The sequence below is a fragment of the Lates calcarifer genome, linkage group LG12, assembly GCF_001640805.2.
Source record: "Lates calcarifer isolate ASB-BC8 linkage group LG12, TLL_Latcal_v3, whole genome shotgun sequence".
In the NCBI taxonomy this organism is placed as follows: domain Eukaryota; kingdom Metazoa; phylum Chordata; class Actinopteri; family Centropomidae; genus Lates; species Lates calcarifer.
In genome coordinates, this window is record NC_066844.1 from 12,048,470 (window position 1) to 12,067,284 (window position 18,815).

The 18,815-nt window shown below is 39.0% G+C and overlaps 1 protein-coding gene across 1 annotated transcript in view; it reads right to left on the bottom strand.

The window, feature by feature from the left end:
* The window catches only part of phf2 (PHD finger protein 2), a 48,499-nt gene that overhangs the window by 15,836 nt on the left and 13,848 nt on the right, over positions 1-18,815 (bottom strand). The window contains 9 exon segments of the mRNA XM_018681483.2: positions 128-234; positions 581-668; positions 1,605-1,767; positions 2,000-2,186; positions 2,320-2,461; positions 4,911-5,071; positions 5,497-5,579; positions 5,581-5,612; positions 5,729-5,814. Of these exon segments, the coding sequence (XP_018536999.1) occupies positions 128-234; positions 581-668; positions 1,605-1,767; positions 2,000-2,186; positions 2,320-2,461; positions 4,911-5,071; positions 5,497-5,579; positions 5,581-5,612; positions 5,729-5,814 (1,049 nt within the window).

The following is an 18,815-nucleotide window of genomic DNA, read 5'->3' on the forward strand; positions in this document are numbered from 1 at the left end:
CAGTGTTTGTGTTTTCTCTGCTTTTATGCATTCTTCTTGAGAAATGGTGAGTTAAATGCGGATGTAAGTTTACATTAAAATACCACATATTGGAGCAAATTTAAATCAAACGTATTTAAGAGTTCACCTTTGAATCGCTCAAGGAGATGTCGTCCCACATACCAGCATGCCGTCTCAAAGTTGGGGAAGGGGTTGAGTGTTTTGACCTTGAGCCGCTTCTCAATTTCATATGCTCTGAGGAGAATAAACCAAGATCTTTCAGTTAAACATTGCCATGTATCATCAACAGGTTTATTGTAAAAAACTATGCAATCCATACCATATTTTTAAATGTGGACAATTCATAAACAGTGGTGGAATATGCAGCTAAAACAAGTCCTCAATGAGGAACCATGGAAACTACTGAGTAAGATAAGCCAAGGTCACAAGTCACACTAAATCCCCGCAAATTAGGACACAACTGTCTACAGGAGGCATGGTGGATCACAGCAATGAAAACATAAAAAGCCCATTACCAAACACAGTGACAACAAAGCAGCATAAAGGATGAATGTGTGTGTAATAAGACAATTGTCCAAACCTCATCTGCATCTCCACACTCAAGTTGTGGACAAAGTGTCCAGAGAAAGCCAGGCAGTCGACTGGGGTCAGTATTGCATTGATCCAACCTGAGAAGACATTATGGCAACCAAGTAATAAAAGCCAGTGATTATAAAAAATTAAAGACAATCATTAATTGAAAATTTTCCATTTCCTTTTTAACAGCTACCATGATAACCATTGTTTAATATTAGTAATATTATTTTATTTTATTTGATTGACTTCTAAGACAAGATTATTAGCACATAACAAAACAAGACGTGTAATAGAGGGTGGCAATATGATGAGATATACTGTGAGATGATATACATTTCTCTACCATCTGAGGTTCTAGACCATCTATGCTGTGGTAATGTATTAGGCCATGTGGGCAATCAATGAGCAGCCCCTCTTAATGGCAATCCAGTAATTTTACATGATTTTGCATTAATGTAATGAAGAATTGTGATTTGTCAGGTATTCATTTGCTAGATTATTTCTTCTTTATCCCACTGCAAATCAATTTTCCTCCTGGGGGACAATAAAGATCTGGATTGAACTGAACTGAACGAGAACTAGAGTGATCAAAAACACAAATGCAGTGTTGTTGGGTATTTTATCCATATCTCAACTGATCTATAAGAAAATATATTATTATATATATAATGTGATAGAGGATTCTATCCATACTCATCCACCTCAGTTTCCATAATTCATATTTATTTACATGTGTTTTAGTTTTCATGATTAGAATAAGAAAAATACACAAACTAAGTCAATAATCATTTAGTCAATAAGTGACAAAAAAGTACATTTCCCCAAAGTCCATGGTGATGCCTTCAACTTAAATATTTTGCCCAAACAGTCCAAACCCCAAAGATATTTAATTCACAGTAACAAGAAAAAACTAAATTTATATGTTAGCTCAGTCCACCACCACCACCCACCCAAACACACGCACAGAGACACACACACACACACACACATATCATGAGCTATACTTATGACATGATTGTAGTTCTGACCTGATGGGATGAAGAGAGTCTGGCCTTGTTTCAGAGTACATTTGTAGCACTTGTCCACTTGGTCAGCAAAGAACATTTCGCTGTGATTGGATGATGATCTCCAGCGCTCATACAGAGATAGGTTTGCAGATGTGGGCTTGATGAGAAAGAAGATCTTTTCTCCCTGCAAACACAAATGTAATCAGATTTTCTGGCATCATCATCATGTGAGAGATGTAATGTATTCCACATTGCCTCTTGAAGACTGCCTAAGAATCAGTTCAGAATACAAGAAAAACAGTGCAGTATAAACAGTTTTCTCATCATATTAGAGGCAGGTGACACTGACTAATACTTATTTCTATTAGAAGGTAATTTCTGGCCAACATACTGGTCTAAACAGAAGTGTCACAGACCTTTAGGATGTGGTACCAGACGGAGGCACCACCGCATTCAATGTGAAAGTCTGTGTAGCTGTCTTTAACACAAATGAGACAATATTTGGTGACTTTTGGCTTTCCAAGCAGAGCATCATCAGGCCAGTAGTTTTCTACCCAAGACAACCGCCGCACAATCTGTGGACTCTCCACTATACTGTTCATCCTGTCCCAGAAAAACGAAAAAAGAAATTAGTACCATGAGTTTTCCAGACTACCATCTAAATAAGCCAAATCTCATTTTCGAAACTTCACTACAAACTTCATCATCAGATATAAATGGTACAAACAGCATGTACCTTGTATCAGAGAACTCCAAATTGATGACATTTAACACTTTCTTTCTGTTTGTGCTGTAGTAATAATCGACAAACTCTTTGAGCTTCATCTTGCTGTCGGTCTGTTTGGTGACATCAACAACATCCACACCGACATCAGGACCTGAGATGATAACAGAGGACAGAGGAGACACAATAAATAAGTTGGAGAAAAACTAACTACCCACTGGCAAAACATTTTCTCCAGACAAGAAAGAGCTGACATCTAGCAAGTTATGTCATTAGTGAGCACCAAAAGACAGGGGAGGAATAGAACTGAAGCACCCCCTATTGGAAAGCAACTATTATTAGGGAAACAGGAAATTGCATTTAACTTGTTATAACTCAAACATACTTTGTCCAATCTACCCCAAATTTCACAGGTTTGACATCAGACCTGTCCTGAAAACATTTACATTCCAGTATACAGGTATAGTGATAGCGCCACCTATTGACAACAGGAAATGTTGTTGTATATTGTGAAGATTGTGAGTCTTCATTAAACACCCTTGCCATGGGTGTTTCCAACCATGAAACAGGAAGTTGTCGTAACTTACATACAGATTATCCAATCTAGCCTAAATTTAACTTGTTTGATAAGAGTCTTGGCCTGAACACATCTACATGTCACCTGTTGGCAACAGGAAATGACATCTATTATACATTGATGTATTCCTCAAGTAGGTTGATGAAGATCCATTTCATATGAGGTCAGAAATTGCCTATTAAAGTTACAACAAGCTAAGAGTGTACTTGTCAAGTCTGAAGGTAAGAGGAAAGAGGATTAAGCACCTCTAAGGGTCTGTCTGTGCACAGGGACTGCCTTCATGAAAGATAAAAATATGCAAATGATGGACACAGTAAGTGATATTTAACTCATTTGTCATGCAAGTTCAGAACTATGTCGTATGACTTGAAGGTTGACAAAGATCCATTTCACATTAGGTCAGAGACATTTATTCCAGTTTTATACCAGCCAAGTCTGAGGGCAAAAGGACAAATGAATAAGCTGCTCTTGGGCTTTGTCTGTGCAGGTGGCTGCCCTCATGCAAGATACAAATATCCATTCTGTGTCCAGTGGTCATGCAATTGCAAAACCAGGTCATACGACGTGCTGTGACCCGGCAGCTGCTAGTCCCCCGACAGGCGTGGGGTGCAAGGGCCCATTCAATGCTGCTTGCAGCTTTAATTAGGGCCTGAGCACTGAAAGGTGAAATTTCGATGCCTCGCCATGACACATTACAAAAATTGCAGATTATTTTGAATTGATATGATCTTGATCTTTTTGAAAAAGTGACAGCTCTTTTTTACACCATAAATAACCCAGTGGGTGGTGATGTTGAATTGAACCTACAGGCTCCATTGTGTGGTAATTAGGCCTATGTTGTTTGAAAGTGACCAGGTCTGTTTGTGTTTCTGTTTGTGTATTCAGAACACAGTGGCAGTAACTGTTCTTCCTCTGTTACTCCATCACCCTTTCTGTTTTTTTCTCTCACTCTCCTCACTGTCTCCCATATGTCTTCCCTTTACCAAAGCTGAGCATAGATTGATGCTGTCTTTACAGTTTCATCTGGGTCAGTTAAGAAATTACAGACAGGGTTGATTGATATTTACATGTTTATGCAGTGTCCAGTGACAGCTAAAGTGCAAGTCTGCGTAGACCGCTGACGGGCGCGGGGTTGTGAGGGCCTGATCAACGCTGCTTGCAGCTTTAATTTTTCTTTTTCTCTAAAATGAATTGCATTTTTGAGGAGCTTAAGATGCTCAAAAACTCACAAAACTGTGCAGATGCTTCAGGCATGGTAAAAATGTGGGGGGTGGGGCATAATGACAAAGTGAACATGGGGCCAAATGATATTCAAGGTGCCTGGCTGCGTTGATCAGAGTCCCGCCCGCATTCCCGGCAGACATGAGGTTGCGAGGCCCCGATTAACACTGCTTGCAGCTTTAATATCTATTTTGTGATTGTTGTAAGGGTGGAAATGCACTGTAGTTTACCAACTAAATCACATATTTTAAATACAGTATAATGTAATTGGATAGCCATTACATTTATTAAAAACACCCAGGATGTGCATACAAATTGCATACAAAGCATACTAACATCAGCTTTTTTGCATTATCCATAGTTACTGAATCACTTGTATCTTTATTTATTGTTCCCTTTTGTATTGCTCAAGCCCTTATTGTGAAAGCACTGTCCAATTTAGATTTGATGTGTTTTGTAATTGATTTTAGTAGTGGTACAGCAGCAGTACTTAAGTAAAAGCAGCATTACAACACTGTGAAAATACTCAGTTACAAGTAAAACTTGGGGAAAAAGTGTGAATTATCAGTAGAATGTATTTTAAGAATCAAAATTAAAAGTACTCAATGCAAAACTTGTCCCTTCTAAGTGTCACATAATACATTGTAAACTTATATTTTCTGTATTATTAGATTATCAATTATTATTATTATTGCTGATACATTTACTTGTAATTAGCATTTTACTGTTGTGGTTGGTTGGTGTGGAATATTAGCATCAGGTGTACTGTAAGCAGCAGTGACGCTACATTTGATGAGTTCCTTACCAACATAGTTCTCCACATCACTGATGTAAAAGGTGGGAGCAGGCATTGACATGCCCAGCCCATCTTTCTTCTGAACAAGGATCGGTTCATTGAAGCCATTCTCCTCTAGGTAATCCATGGTCAGCTGACTGCCACTCAATTTCACCACTACATCATCAGCACTGTAAACCACACAGATCCAGAATGAAACCCAGTGCAATGAGATAAATATATGTTTAAGTATTAAACCAGTTTTTCATGAAATGACATTAAATGAGATCTGAATACTATGCCAACAATCTGAGAGCAGATCTTGAAGAGCTGTAAGACAGTGCCCCCTATTGGTATTATTACTGAAGTGAGGAATAACATTAACAGAAGACCAATATTGAAAATTCTAATAAAAAATAAAAAAAAATATGAGGTCTAATGAATATCAGGAATCAGATCATTTTATCATAATTAAATATATTAAATGTGTTCAATATGGAACGTTTAATTGTTCACCACATTATTTCACATTATTAACCAATTTGTGGTGTTGACAATTGCATAATTAAATAATAAGTTGAACAAGAAATCTAAAATGTGTCTAAAATGTTTTTACCTTGGAAATGTCCTACTGCGAAGCTCCTTTATGAAAACCTGACTGCCGTTCTGAACAGCTTTGATATCTGTGCTTTGCCCCGTAGTCATGTTTGCTCCAGTTCTTTTTCTTTTTCACTTTAGAGCAGGAAAAAAAAGAACATTTAGACTGTAGTCCCACAATGAAAGAAGTTAGATGGGCAAATTATCTTACCTCTTTGTCAATACAACCCCCCCTGAGAGTTGCTACTTACATGTGGATTTGCCATGGGTTTTTTCGCAGTTTGGACAGTGATATATGTCAATATCTGGAGCATCATCTTCATCCACCCCAACACAGCTGTAACAAGAAAAAGACACTTTTTAATGTTTAGCTAACATGACCTTTAAGAGTCAATTTTCTATGTAGTAGTTTGTTTCTACATATGTTTATCTTAATTTTTCTCTATATAACTCCAATATAACCATTAACTGTCCTGAAAGGGACTTGATGGTTGATTGGTGACAGTATTGCTACAATTAATGCAATTAATGGTTACTTTAATCACCAGTTAATGTGATTTTTTTCTTTTGCTTAATTGATGAATTGTTTGGTCAAACAACTTTTAAAAATTCACTGATTATCAAAATAGTGAGTGATTAATTTTCTGAGTCAATAAATGGATTAATTGACTTGTTGTTTCAGCTGTAATTGAAAATGCTAATTGATTTATTGATTCAAAAATTACAAAAATTACCCCTAAAAATCTTTTGGCTCTTTCATAATATCTATAAATAATGAACAAAAAAAATGTCTTAATCGATTGTTTGTGTACTGTGGTGACATGAACAGAAATCCATGGCTGTGTGAAAGGAAAAAGAACATGCAAAATCTAAAACACAAAATTGCCATTTGTAATTTGTGGTACAGTACAGTGCAGGACAAAGAGGCATGGGAGGCAAGGGAGGACATTACAGTAAATACATCAGAATATATACCTACACACTATGCATAAGAATTCTATATTTCAGCACTTATAGCATAACTACTCTGAAAAAGGAAATGAATAGTTGAATTAGCATGAGTCATTATGCCTCAGTCTTCCTTTCATGGAGTAATCATTTCTATATTTGACAGTTTACATTTGAAATTAGAAACATTAAACACATTTTGCTACTGTTTATTTCTCATGAAACTTTTTGTGAAATCAATGCAAAAAGTCTCATAAAAAGGCAGCTGCATGAGATGTATATACTAAGACTAGAGGCCCTTGGGTAAAGAGTAGTAATTTGTAGTAATTCGGGGGGTTAAGCTGTAGAAACATCCAAAGGCTTCAGCAGTGATGCAAAACAAGACAACAACATTATAGACAAGTGGTAGGAAAACAAAAAATAACCAGTTGATTTATTTGAAAACAATGCATTTATCTTGTTTGATGCGATGACATGATAGTGACTACCCATGTCTTCCCACTATTTCCTGCAGCAGCTGTCATGATCTCTCGCAGAAGCAATTTCCACCCAACTTAAACTTAGTGAACTGGGAGATTCCCACAATGTTTTTCTTTCTCTCCTGAGAACTCCACAGTTTTACTACACAGCCTACTTGCTTTCACTGAGGGCAAATACAGGAGGTGGGTGTATGAACATAGTGGAAATGCCTGTTCATGACATCCACAACTAGGTGGCTTGGAGAAGTCCTAAACTTCATACTAAACATAAGACATGCAAGCAAACAGACGTATAGACACTGTTATTGACACCTTTTTGTTGTATCCAAGAGACTAAATACGTATCATAGGATCAGATTAGCTCAACTTAAACTTCTCTACATTATTGCCGTGTAGGTTTTAGGATTGATTTTATGATGATCTTTAAACCTGGGCAACATCTAAAAAAACAAGTTTTTTCATCACTTTATGAGCTGGTGGGCAGCACTGTCCTTGAAGAGTTCTGAAACTGACTTAGACTTCTTATCAAAGGACATGTCCATCATGTTAGTTATGTTTTTGAAGATATGCTATTCTAGTTTGTCCTACAGTTCACTGTAGGGCTGCCATTTTTTTCCAAAAGCCAAGTTTGAAGAAATCCTAACACATAATTAAAATTAATCTGAATGCCCCATGTAGCCAGTGTATTCTAAGTTATGCTTATTTGTGGTGAATCCGTGTGTCATTCGTTCATTCAATTTTCAAATTAAAACCTAAAAAAACGAAATAATGACTCGTCTTTTAAATATTTTTTTCTAGAACTAAAATGAAAAAACAGATAAAGACTTGTTTTTCTGATTTGCCGATTTTATGCACAAATGGAAAGTGGAAAAAACGAATAATGGGCGGATTTGGGTGTTCTATTGAATTTGGATATTTTGATTTGATGCAAGGCGCGTGACCCGGAAGTGAACTTTGATCTTATTCACAGGATGAAGGCATGAAAGGGGGGAGAAGAAGAAGAAGAACAAGAAGAAGAACGAAAGAAAGATAAAGAGAAAGAAATTGCCAGACTGGAGGATAATGCTGACATAATAATCCAATTTTTTGAGGACGGAAAAACGCATGCCGAGATTTCCAGCGCGCTTCAGCAGTTAGGTGTCCTGAGATGCTCAGAAATGTCAGTCAGAAAATTCTGTAATCAGCACTAGCTCAGATACAAAATTGGAAATGGCGATCATTTACCCTAAACAGCACAAAGGTGTTTTTTTTGTGATTGCTAAATTACTGCGTGTTATCGATGTTAATTAACGCTAGCTAGCTATCAGCTATAAACATAGACAATATATAAAGGATGTAAGGAAATTTCCTGGAATAATGTAGTGTCCAGATAATAGTATGGAGCTCATCTACTAAGAGTGGTGTTTCTTTTGCTTTTTTCTGCCCACAATATGACACATTTTGTAACATCATCCATGGTTTAGATCATTGCAGACACTCTTGTTGCAACAACAGAGGACCTGCACCACCTCCACCTGCAGTATCCAGACATGAAGATCATCTTCTGTCACCACCCAGAGCTGCAGGTGGAAGGGTAGCAACAATCCAGGTAACACTAACAGTATTTGCAGAATTCTTAACAGTGTTATGGCCACATACATTTCTATTCATTGTTTAAGTGGTAGCCTTGTACATCACGCTGTACGCTATGTATTATTTTTCATTTCCTCTGTAAACTGTACTTGTTACTGGGATTCAACTTTATCTTGATCCACAGCTGTATTTTATTTTTATTTTTTTAATAGTTACAGTGAACTGTAAATTGTGCACTACATTGTAATAGCTTGCAATAAAGATATTAATGAAGATCAAATGAGAGATATTAGAGTTTGTTCCATCCCCATAATTGTCTTATGTACTTATCCATTTTAATGACACTGAAATCACTAATTCACCAAAGTCCTGTAAGATTCCTGTTGAAAAAAAAAAAAAAACAGTAACAGTAAAATGAAATCAAATCCACTCAGTGTCATTATCACGGTAAGTTTATTTAAAATTCAATAACAAACCAATCACAAATTATAAAGGTGGGTCCTGAATGCACTTCTAGCTGACTTCTGACTGTGCCAGAGTGGATCCATCATTAAATTCCTGTTTTATATTCTCCAAATTCTGTTTGTAAAAATGTTGCTTTATCAACTAAAAAAAAAAGTCAAGCGCAAGAAATTCAACTTGTGATGATTTCAGAGGAAGCTGAAGTGGACGTGGTTTTCTGGCATCCTCATAACAACCCATGTGAGAACTAAGAATGTTGTTTTCTCCAAGGCCAGATGAATGGCATCAAATACACTGCTCCATGAGGTTGATCCTTCTGTTGGTACCAGCTATTCAGTTTCCACAGTGTGGATACATTTGAATTACAGTAAAAGACACTTTAACACTTTAGTTAAGAAATGGTGGATCACAATGAATCACATACATGAGCCCACTGTCAGGGGTATAAATGTCTGCTTCATTTGAGGACTATCATGTACTTTCAAAAAAAAAAAAAAAAAAAAAAATACACTTTTAACTTTGTTGTGATACGATCATTTTGTGTGTGAATAGCATTTCTAAACAGAGATCCTGACGTGTTTATAACTCATGACTCTAATAGTCATATCGTGAAAAGTTGATGACACCGTTTCAACCACATGGAAATTATCTAAACATCATGTTAACTGACACCGATGACAGTTATAACTGCATTAATGCATACACCAGCGCAATGCACTTTGTTTGTCAGAGGCATAAAACAAATGCCATTAGCTTAATGTTGGTTTAACGTACTTTTTATCGGGTGCTGTCTTAATACTCCCACAGTCTATGGTTAACACAGGTCGTCAGCTCGGCGGGCCACGTACTGATAGTATAGTATAAACGCTAAGTTATCCGCTAACGCTAGCATGAGCTAGTTAGCTTGGTTAGCAAGGTGCATCCATAATTCCCGGAACTGTGAGAGCGGGATGGTAATTTTGGCTAGCGAAACACAGGCCTAAAACAAAATGTACTTACCAAGAGATGAAGAGCCGTCTCCCTGGAGTGTCTATTAGTACAACCGAAAGCCAAACGAGACATTTTCAGGCGAGCAAAATGTTAAAATTAACTCTGTACTATCAGTTCACCAGATAATAGCTCCGAGACGAACCACTCTATACTCTGTCATGATTAACAGCTGTCAGTAACACAGTAGCCACGCCCTAAAGCATACCCTTTGCTTTATCTTCTATTTTCCACTACATGCGACCGTACTTACAAAATCAACATCATGTTGTATTGAAGAAAACTTATATCTAGCGATTGAGACCATAAACTCGTCAGGAAAATGTTTACTGAGATATTAAATCAAGTGAGAAGGGGGGCAATTTTCTCCTAGACTTCAATGTAAACGAACTTCTTTTTGCAACCTATGTGCCGGCCACACGATCGGTCTTGCTCGTCTCTTCCTGCGTGTAAGGTCAGAGTTCACTTCCGGGTCATACACCTTGCGTCAAAAAATAAAGCTATCAAAATTGGATATTGGATTCAATACCATTTTGATGCTGCTGTACCTATTCCCATCCCATAATGCATCTCCTTAGAGTTTTCAGTAGACCTTCCAGGGCTAAAGAACATAATAGGTGTTTTCGAACCAAACAGGTCTGGGGACTCAGAGAGGAACTACTGTTAAAGGTGCTTCCCTGGGATCTACATGCCGCAATGCCAATAGGAAAGCTGAAGTGATGTAGCAGGCCAGCAGGTATAGCAATATCAAAATCGTATTGCATTGCATGAAAATCGGCCTCATGTTTACCACTGCATTACATTAGTTGCCAGCCTCAACATAGGTATAGGCTCCATCTATCTATCTGTGTATCTAAAAATGCTTCTTTCGGGCACTTTCACTTGCTAATGAATAGCCTACTTAAGTTAGCTTGTGGTCAAAACAGTGAAGTTTTCGTGGTTAGATAATAGCGTATATACAGGAAATAATACCATCACAGATTTTTAGTGTCACTAAATACAATCTACAGCCACATCTGTGGATTAGTGGGATCACAAACAGAAATTCGTGTGTCACATGCACAACCAAGGGCACTGGATTCATATTCAAAGAGTTGACTAATCTACCCATACTGAGCAACAAATCCATTTATTTTTTGAATATTCTGAGCTCTTTACATGGCTCTCCCCTGAGCTCACACTTGCAGCTGCTGCGGGGACTGTTCAACATGGCGACCAGCAGCTTGCACGCACAAGTGAATTAGAGGGCTAAAGAATCTAGTTATGCCCTTTATGTCATTTCAAACATTCTAGTCTCATTTGGCCTCACCACTTTATAGCTATTGTTGATTTCATATCATCCAGATTTCAGTCAAAAACTGTTACAAAATTAGTTTTACACTCTACCAGCTATAATTTCAGAATTAAAGCTGCAAGCAGCGTTGATCGGGCCCTCGCAACCTCACGCCAATCGGGGGTGCTGGCGGGATGCCGATCTTGGTAACCATACACCTTTTGCAACCACTGGACCCTGCACTGACATATAAATATCATTTCACCCTGTGTTCACTTTCTCATTATGCCCCACCCCCTGGCATGTAGATAACCTCAGGCTGGGCCACTTATAATACATATAATACACGTGAAATTTGAAGCAGATCGGGCGATATTTTTCCTGTTGCCAGTAGGTGGTGCTATAACTGAAAACTGGCATATAGTTATCTTCAGGCCAGGCCTCTTATCATTAATGTGAAGTTTGAGGAAGATTAGGCAATGTTTTTCCTGTTGCCAGTGGGTGGCGCTATACCTGAAAACTGGCATATAGATATCTTCAGGCCAGGCCTCTTATCACTCACCTCTTATCAGTTTGAGGCAGATCCGGAAACATATAAGTGAGTTAGAACAACGTCCTCTTCCATGCCAAGACATTGAAATTGCCACGCCACCGTTTGATGATAACTCACAATCTTCACAATGTAACATTATCAAAAGTTGATCACTTGAACAAATTTGAGGTGGTATCTGGGCAACCTGCCAGGAGCAGGACATCAAAATCTAAAACATATCATTTCCTGTTGTCAGTAGGTGGCGCTATGACTAAATATTGGCATGTAGATGTGTTCAGGCCAAGACCCTGCTCATACATTCAAAATTTGCGGCAGATTGGACAATGTATCTCTGAGTTAGAGCAACTTCCAGTTTTATGGCGAGACATGGAAATTCGCCACCCCACCATAGACACAGCCCCTCAAGAAAACTCAAAAGCGCCACCATTTAACATTGTCCAAGTCTTAATATTAGACTGGCAAACTTTGAAGTCGATCTGATAAACCGTCTAGGACAAGTTCATTCAAGTATGACCCGCGAAAATGGCAATAAACACATCAATTTTTCATTTTTCATATTGGGAGACTGCGGACAACGCTGAAAATATTACTTTTCTAAACGCTTGCCGAACAGGTGGTTTGACAAAGAAAAGGTAAAGGCTAGCAGCTTTTCCTTTTTAATGCACTTGGAGAGTAACAAGCGTAGTCGTCATCAGCTCAAGCTGCTTCAATTCAGCTGGTTCACACACAGGGCAGCACAGCTGTGTGTGTGTGGCACATGCACTGAGGATGCGGCCTCGCCCCGGACAGAGAAGCAGTGCAAACATAAATGATAAATGGGCCTCCACAGTTAAAGCAATGTTTTACAATGGACCTGACCCTAGAAAAGGGTTGGGGGCATATTTGCAAGTCACACTGGCGCTTCTACTCATAAAATTTAGTCACACTGTCTCCAAAAATGGTCACAAAATGGGACTAATTGGTTGCAGTCTGGAACCCTGCTCTTTCCTCTCACACTCAGACTTGATAACTATCCTCTTGGCTAACTGTAACTTTAACAGGTGATTTCTGACCTCACGTGAAATGGATCTTTACAGACCTACTTGAGGAATACATCGATGTATAATACATGTCGCCAGTAAGTGGCGGTATGAGTATGGCTGAATGTTGGCATGTAGATGTGTTCAGACCAAGACTGTTATCAAACAAGAGAAATTTGGGGCAGACTGGATAATGTATATGTGAGTTACAACAACTTCCTGATTCATGATGAAGGTTGAAATTTGCCACGCTGCCATGGCAAGGGTGTTTCATGAAGACTCACAATCTTCACAATAAAACACAAATATCTTATCTTAATCCTTGTCTGATCACATTTGAGGTGAATATGATTGACCAACTTAGAGAACAGTACAAAAACTGTCATGTCATGCTGCTTCTGATTGGTGGCACTATGAGTATGGCTGAATATTTGCATGGTGATGCATTTAGGCTGGGACTCTTGTCAAACGTGAAGTTTGAGTCAGATTGGACAATTTATATTTGAGTTACAACAGCTTCCTTTTTCATGGCAAAGCATCAAAACTCGCCACTCCCTCTCGGGCACGCCGTTCTATGAAACCCAAAAAGCTTCACAATTTAACACCACAAAGGTCTTTAGAAGTCACCTACCAAATTTGAAGTCAATCAGATCAAGTCTCTAGGAGGAGTAAACGGCTATAAATGGTGAAATTTGGCACCAAAATAACATACTAAATTCAAAATGGCATGGTAGTGGGTTGATCCCTTGCTTACTCTTATTCCTCATGCATTATTATTTTCTCTGACATTTTTCAGAGGTCATCATCTGCGACAGCTGTAACTCTCAGCTGTTATGAATGTACTTCCTCTGTTGCATCAGAACATGTTACAGCAGCTTCTCAAACTCCTGCAGGTTCAACAGAACTAACAACAGTTTTAAGTTCAGAAACATTCACTCTACACTGACCTAGAACATTTGCTAACCTAGCAATATAATACAACTACAAACAGCCCACAACACAAAATACCATAGTTACACTGGTTGTAGTGGAGAGAATACTGTTCTGTCTGATAGGGTGCTGGTTCAGGGTTCGATCACCAGGTTCACACAGGGGTGCTGGCCAGAGCTCCACTTAAGGCCATTCAGAGTATGGGTAAATAAAGGACTGAGAGGCTGATGTATTGTTCTCTTCTTCTCTTTACTTTCCTTTGCAGCATCACATACAGGGTACAATTGCTTGGGTGAGTGTGTGTGTGTGTTTTTTTCTATAAAAAGAATTACAGAATACATCTTAGTAAAGGATAAAGAAAACATATCCATACATTTAAATCTATATAATATCATCAGTCCAATATAAACAGAAAATAATTAAACAAGGGAGGTAATCCTATGATTGCAGTGTTACATTATGAAGGACAAAAATTGACATAAGTAGAAATAAATAAATAAATAATGTAGAAATAAATAAATAAATGAAAATAAAGACATTTAAAGTAAAACACTATTTTTATATTTATTTATTTATTATTTATTTATGTATTTATTTGTACATTTATTTCTGTATTTGCAAATGTGTATGCAAATCAAGTAGACGAGCTCTAACATAATTCAGAAGCAGGATTGGTCAGCTGAGGTATCTAGACAGAAGCAAACGATTCCTATCAAATGAATGACACCAGATAGGCAACTTCTTGAAGGCTGTTAAGCACTTCTATTTCAACTTCAAAATCCATAACTGTGTTGAGCTGAACTAAATCTTCCTTTATTCTACTTAAACGAAACTGAAGGTAGTCAGTGGGTGCATGACTCTCAATGCTGTTCGCCAGTGATCTTAAATCCCCGGCACGGCTCATTCGTGAGTGCTATGCTAGTGGACTTCATGGATGTATAATAAAACTTGTATAATAAAACTAGCCCGGCTTTAAACCATGGATGTTTTGTGCATATGACAACAGCAACCAACAGTGAAGATAATGATCCACAAAGTAAGATAGCATTAAACGCTGAAATTGTTAACTTTTTGTTAACAATTAATTGTGATTAATTCTTGTTGAGCAGTAATTTTAAATGATACATACATTATACAGCTACAACTTGGCTGGTAAAGTTATTACTAAGATTTTACAAATAATTTAAAAACTTTTTATAAGGCATATTCAGATGCCTGTGCAGTGCTAGTTAATAGTTAATTTCCCATGTTATTACTTACACTTCTATTGTTTCACTGTTTTCCACAGCTACATTTAGGATAAATAAATTAAATTTAAAAATATTCATGGATTTATTTAAGACACTATTAAATAGCAAATTGTATCTAATATTGTAAAAATAGAAATAAGTACAGATATCTGAGGGTGAAGCTCTTTAATTTGTGAACAAACTGGACATGAGCCACATGTAATGTGTAATAGCCAAGCTAATGAATCAGAATCAGAATCAGACTTTATTGCCAAGTAAGTTTGCACATACAAGGAATTTGTCTTGTTATATTGGTGCTAAAGGACAGTTATAGTAAAAGAAAAAGAGCGAAAAGCAAGAGCTATATTTACAAGGAACATAAATATACATAATTAAAATGTAAAGTGTAGAGTGCAAATGTTTGAAGGTGGCAGTGACTGTCCGGATGTGCGTTAATGTAACGCATAGATGTACGTTACTGTAACGTGTAGTGGGGGGTGGGGGGATTATAGTCTGTGACAGTCGACAGTGCGTGTGTGTGTTGGGGGGAGCTAGATCTCGTTGAGGAGCCCAGTTGCAGATGGGAAGAAACTGTTCTTGAGGTGTGAGGTCTTGGTTTGATGGACTGCGACCTCCTGCCAGAAGGGAGTGTCCTGAAGAGTTTGTGACCAGGATGAGAGAGATCGGCCATGATCTTTCCTGCCTGCCTCAGGGTCCTGGAGGTGTACAGGTCCTGGAGAGAAGGCAGGTTACAGCCGATCACACACTGCAGTCTGCCTCTGTCCCTGGCAGTAGCAGCAGTGTACCAGATGGTGATGGAGGAGGTGAGGATGGACTCAATGATGGAAGTGTAGAAGTGCACCACCATTGTCCTTGGCAGGTTGAACTTCTTCAGCTGGTTCAGGAAGTACATCCTCTGCTGGGCTTTCTTGATCAGGGAGCTGATGTTTGGCTCCCACTTGAGGTCCTGGGTGATCATGGTCCCCAGGAAATGGAAGGATTCCACAGTTCTGACTGGGGAGTCACACAGGATGATGGGGGAGGGTGAAGCTGTGTTCTTCCTGAAGTCAACAACTATCTCCACTGTTCACTGCACCACGTAACCAGCTGACCAATCTCCCTCCTTTTAATCTAATTTATTTATCCCCCTGTAGCAAGCTGTAATGAACATGCTGCTGTAACGTATATGCTGCTGTAACGTATATGTAAACTGAAGTTATGTACACCGCCCACTGATAGTGGGTTTAAGGGTCTGAAATATACTTTCTTACTCTATATATTTAACGGTCCCAGGTTAACAGTCCTCTACCAGTGCCTCTGGGCGACAGAGGAGAAGATGATCAGTATCCTTGGTAACTTCAGGTTCAGGTACTGCAGGTTCTGCTTCATCACTGTGACCAGTTGTGATATTACCCATGAGGATTTACCCCACTGATATAGTGTAAGGCTTGAATAAATAAATAAATGTGGATGTTCCGAACAGACAAGTTTAATGAACTTCAGTCATCAGGGGATGAGACCATAGGCTGTATATAAAAAGATAAGATACTGCCAGCACACACATCAGCTCACATCAGTCATTTATTCAGTTTTACCTTTGATTTTACATGACACAGTGCCCACTGCAAGCTAGTGTAGCAGGAAAAGCATCATCTGCCCCTAGCGGAGGTGAATTGCCCCTTATTCACTTCCGCTAGGTAACCAACCAGCATTTCGGGGCACCTTTATAAAGGGATGAGGCGCCCTTCCTGGTCCCCCTCTTGCTCGTTGGCCTCGCTCCCGTCTCCGGCTTCCTCCGGCAGGTACTGTAGCAGTGGCTGCCTCAGTTGTGTTGTAAGGCATGGCAAAACTCACTATTGATCATCGCTCATTCTATTTGACTACAGCTGATCGGGCTGCGGCTTCGTGCCGGTGTAGTGTCTGGCAAGCCGTGCTCTTTGCCATTTATTTGGAGAGCCTCGCTGCTGCTGCTCAGGTGCAGAGCCTGCCACCGCTGCTCCAGGTAATAGACACCTAGATCGGTGTGTATGTCTCCTGGCTGCTCGTTACACTTGCTTTGTATTCCTGCTCTCTTTGGTTAGTTTGGATTCCTTTATTAGTTTCTTTTCTTTGACAGGCCGAGCTGCGCCGCTGCTAAAGCAGAGAGAGAGAGGAACTGCTGCTTTGCCTTGGCGTTTTTTTGTTGGGTTGCCTCGCCGCTCCTCCAACCTGCTGGCCTGGCCGCTGTCTTGAGTGCCTTAGGCCGTGGACCGACTGTTGCCCACCGCGGCGCCTGACGACTCTGCTCACGACTGATATCCGGCACCAGTGTCGGCTTGGTCGGCCCTGCACGTGGCATGGGCCTAAATTTTAACGTGTGGATGAAAGTGTGGGGGTTTCCCCATTTTCATTGTCCCTTGTTTTATTATATTGTTGAATTATTATTGGGGTTATTTTCTGAGTGGGATGATTTGTGTTGTGTTTCTGTTGCATTTGTGCTATTTCATTTTCCTTAATTAATCTTTGGTCTATCTGGATTATTTAGGTAATTTGGTTAGGTTATTTGTATTTTTGATACTTGTATTTGTTAATTCTTTTGAATTAATTTTCTTTTCTAATTGTGAATTTAGATTATTTTGGGCAGCAGAGTTTGTTGAATTCTTGAGTTTGTAATTTGTGGTTTGCCCACCTTTTTTTTATGTTGATTTGTCTTCTGGGTAAGTTTTGCTTTGATTTCCTTTGGGTATAACCCCTTTTTATTTTTTCTCACCCCTGGTCTTCTCTCCACTGGTAAGCCTCAGCCCCCCCCCCCCCCCCCACACACACACACACTTTGTTATAAGTGTTTTTTTTTTTTTTTTTTTTTTTTTCTTACCTGGAACCACGTCTCCTATCTGTTTGTAGGATGGGCCTGGGCACCTTATGGGCTCTACGTCACCAATTTATTATTCTCTGGGTGAAATTCCCAGGGTGGCGTTGTCTGGGTACTTCTTATTCACAGTCCCCCTCATAGTGCCACACTAGCAAGCATCCTCGTTCCCAAGAAACAACATGACCGCGCGCAGAGTGACCGCACACAGCTGTGATGTCACTCAAATATAACTTTCCTGGTCTTTGGAAAAGTTTTATAAAGATTAAGGCCATGGCTTTTGGAAAAAAACTGGCTGCAAGGCTGAGCGGTGGCACCGTATGCAGTTCTTATAATGCATCCATGGATAAAACGGTCAACAAAGCAAGCTAAAGGTGAAGCTTCTGTGTACCAGTCAAGTCAAGGCAGTAGCAATAGACTGGAGCACATCAGTCTGACCAATCTGGCTTCTGACTGAGGTATGACCTCACAGAGCCCACCCACTTAATTTGCATATACATTTTGAAATACATAAATAAATGTAGAAATAAATAATGTGAAAGTGGCATTTTACATTACCAAATGTCTTTTATTTTGCATTTATTTATATATTTATTTATAATGGCTATTTTTTTGTCCTTCACCGCACGCTACTTCCGGTGGCTAGTTAGCATTAGCTTTAAACAAAGGCGATAAACATAACTTTACACTAATTACTTATTTTAGCAGAGCAATAACACTCTGAACAGTATTTCAACCAGCTGAGGAATGTACAAACATAATTCAAACTAAACGTAACATATTTACACCCGATGTGCAGGGACAGGTGAGCTAGGTGGCTATGTAGCATGCATGGACACAGAGCCGACATGGCAGGTAATTAAAGCGATTAGACTTCAAACTCTCGTCTACATCAATCAATGAAGGTTCTGCACGCTACATCAACACATAATACAGGTCATACAATAGTTATACGCACTTGTCATTCACGCACACATGACGTTACTGAAGTTAAGGTGCTGCACAACAGTAGCCCACGTTTGACTGTGACGCACACTA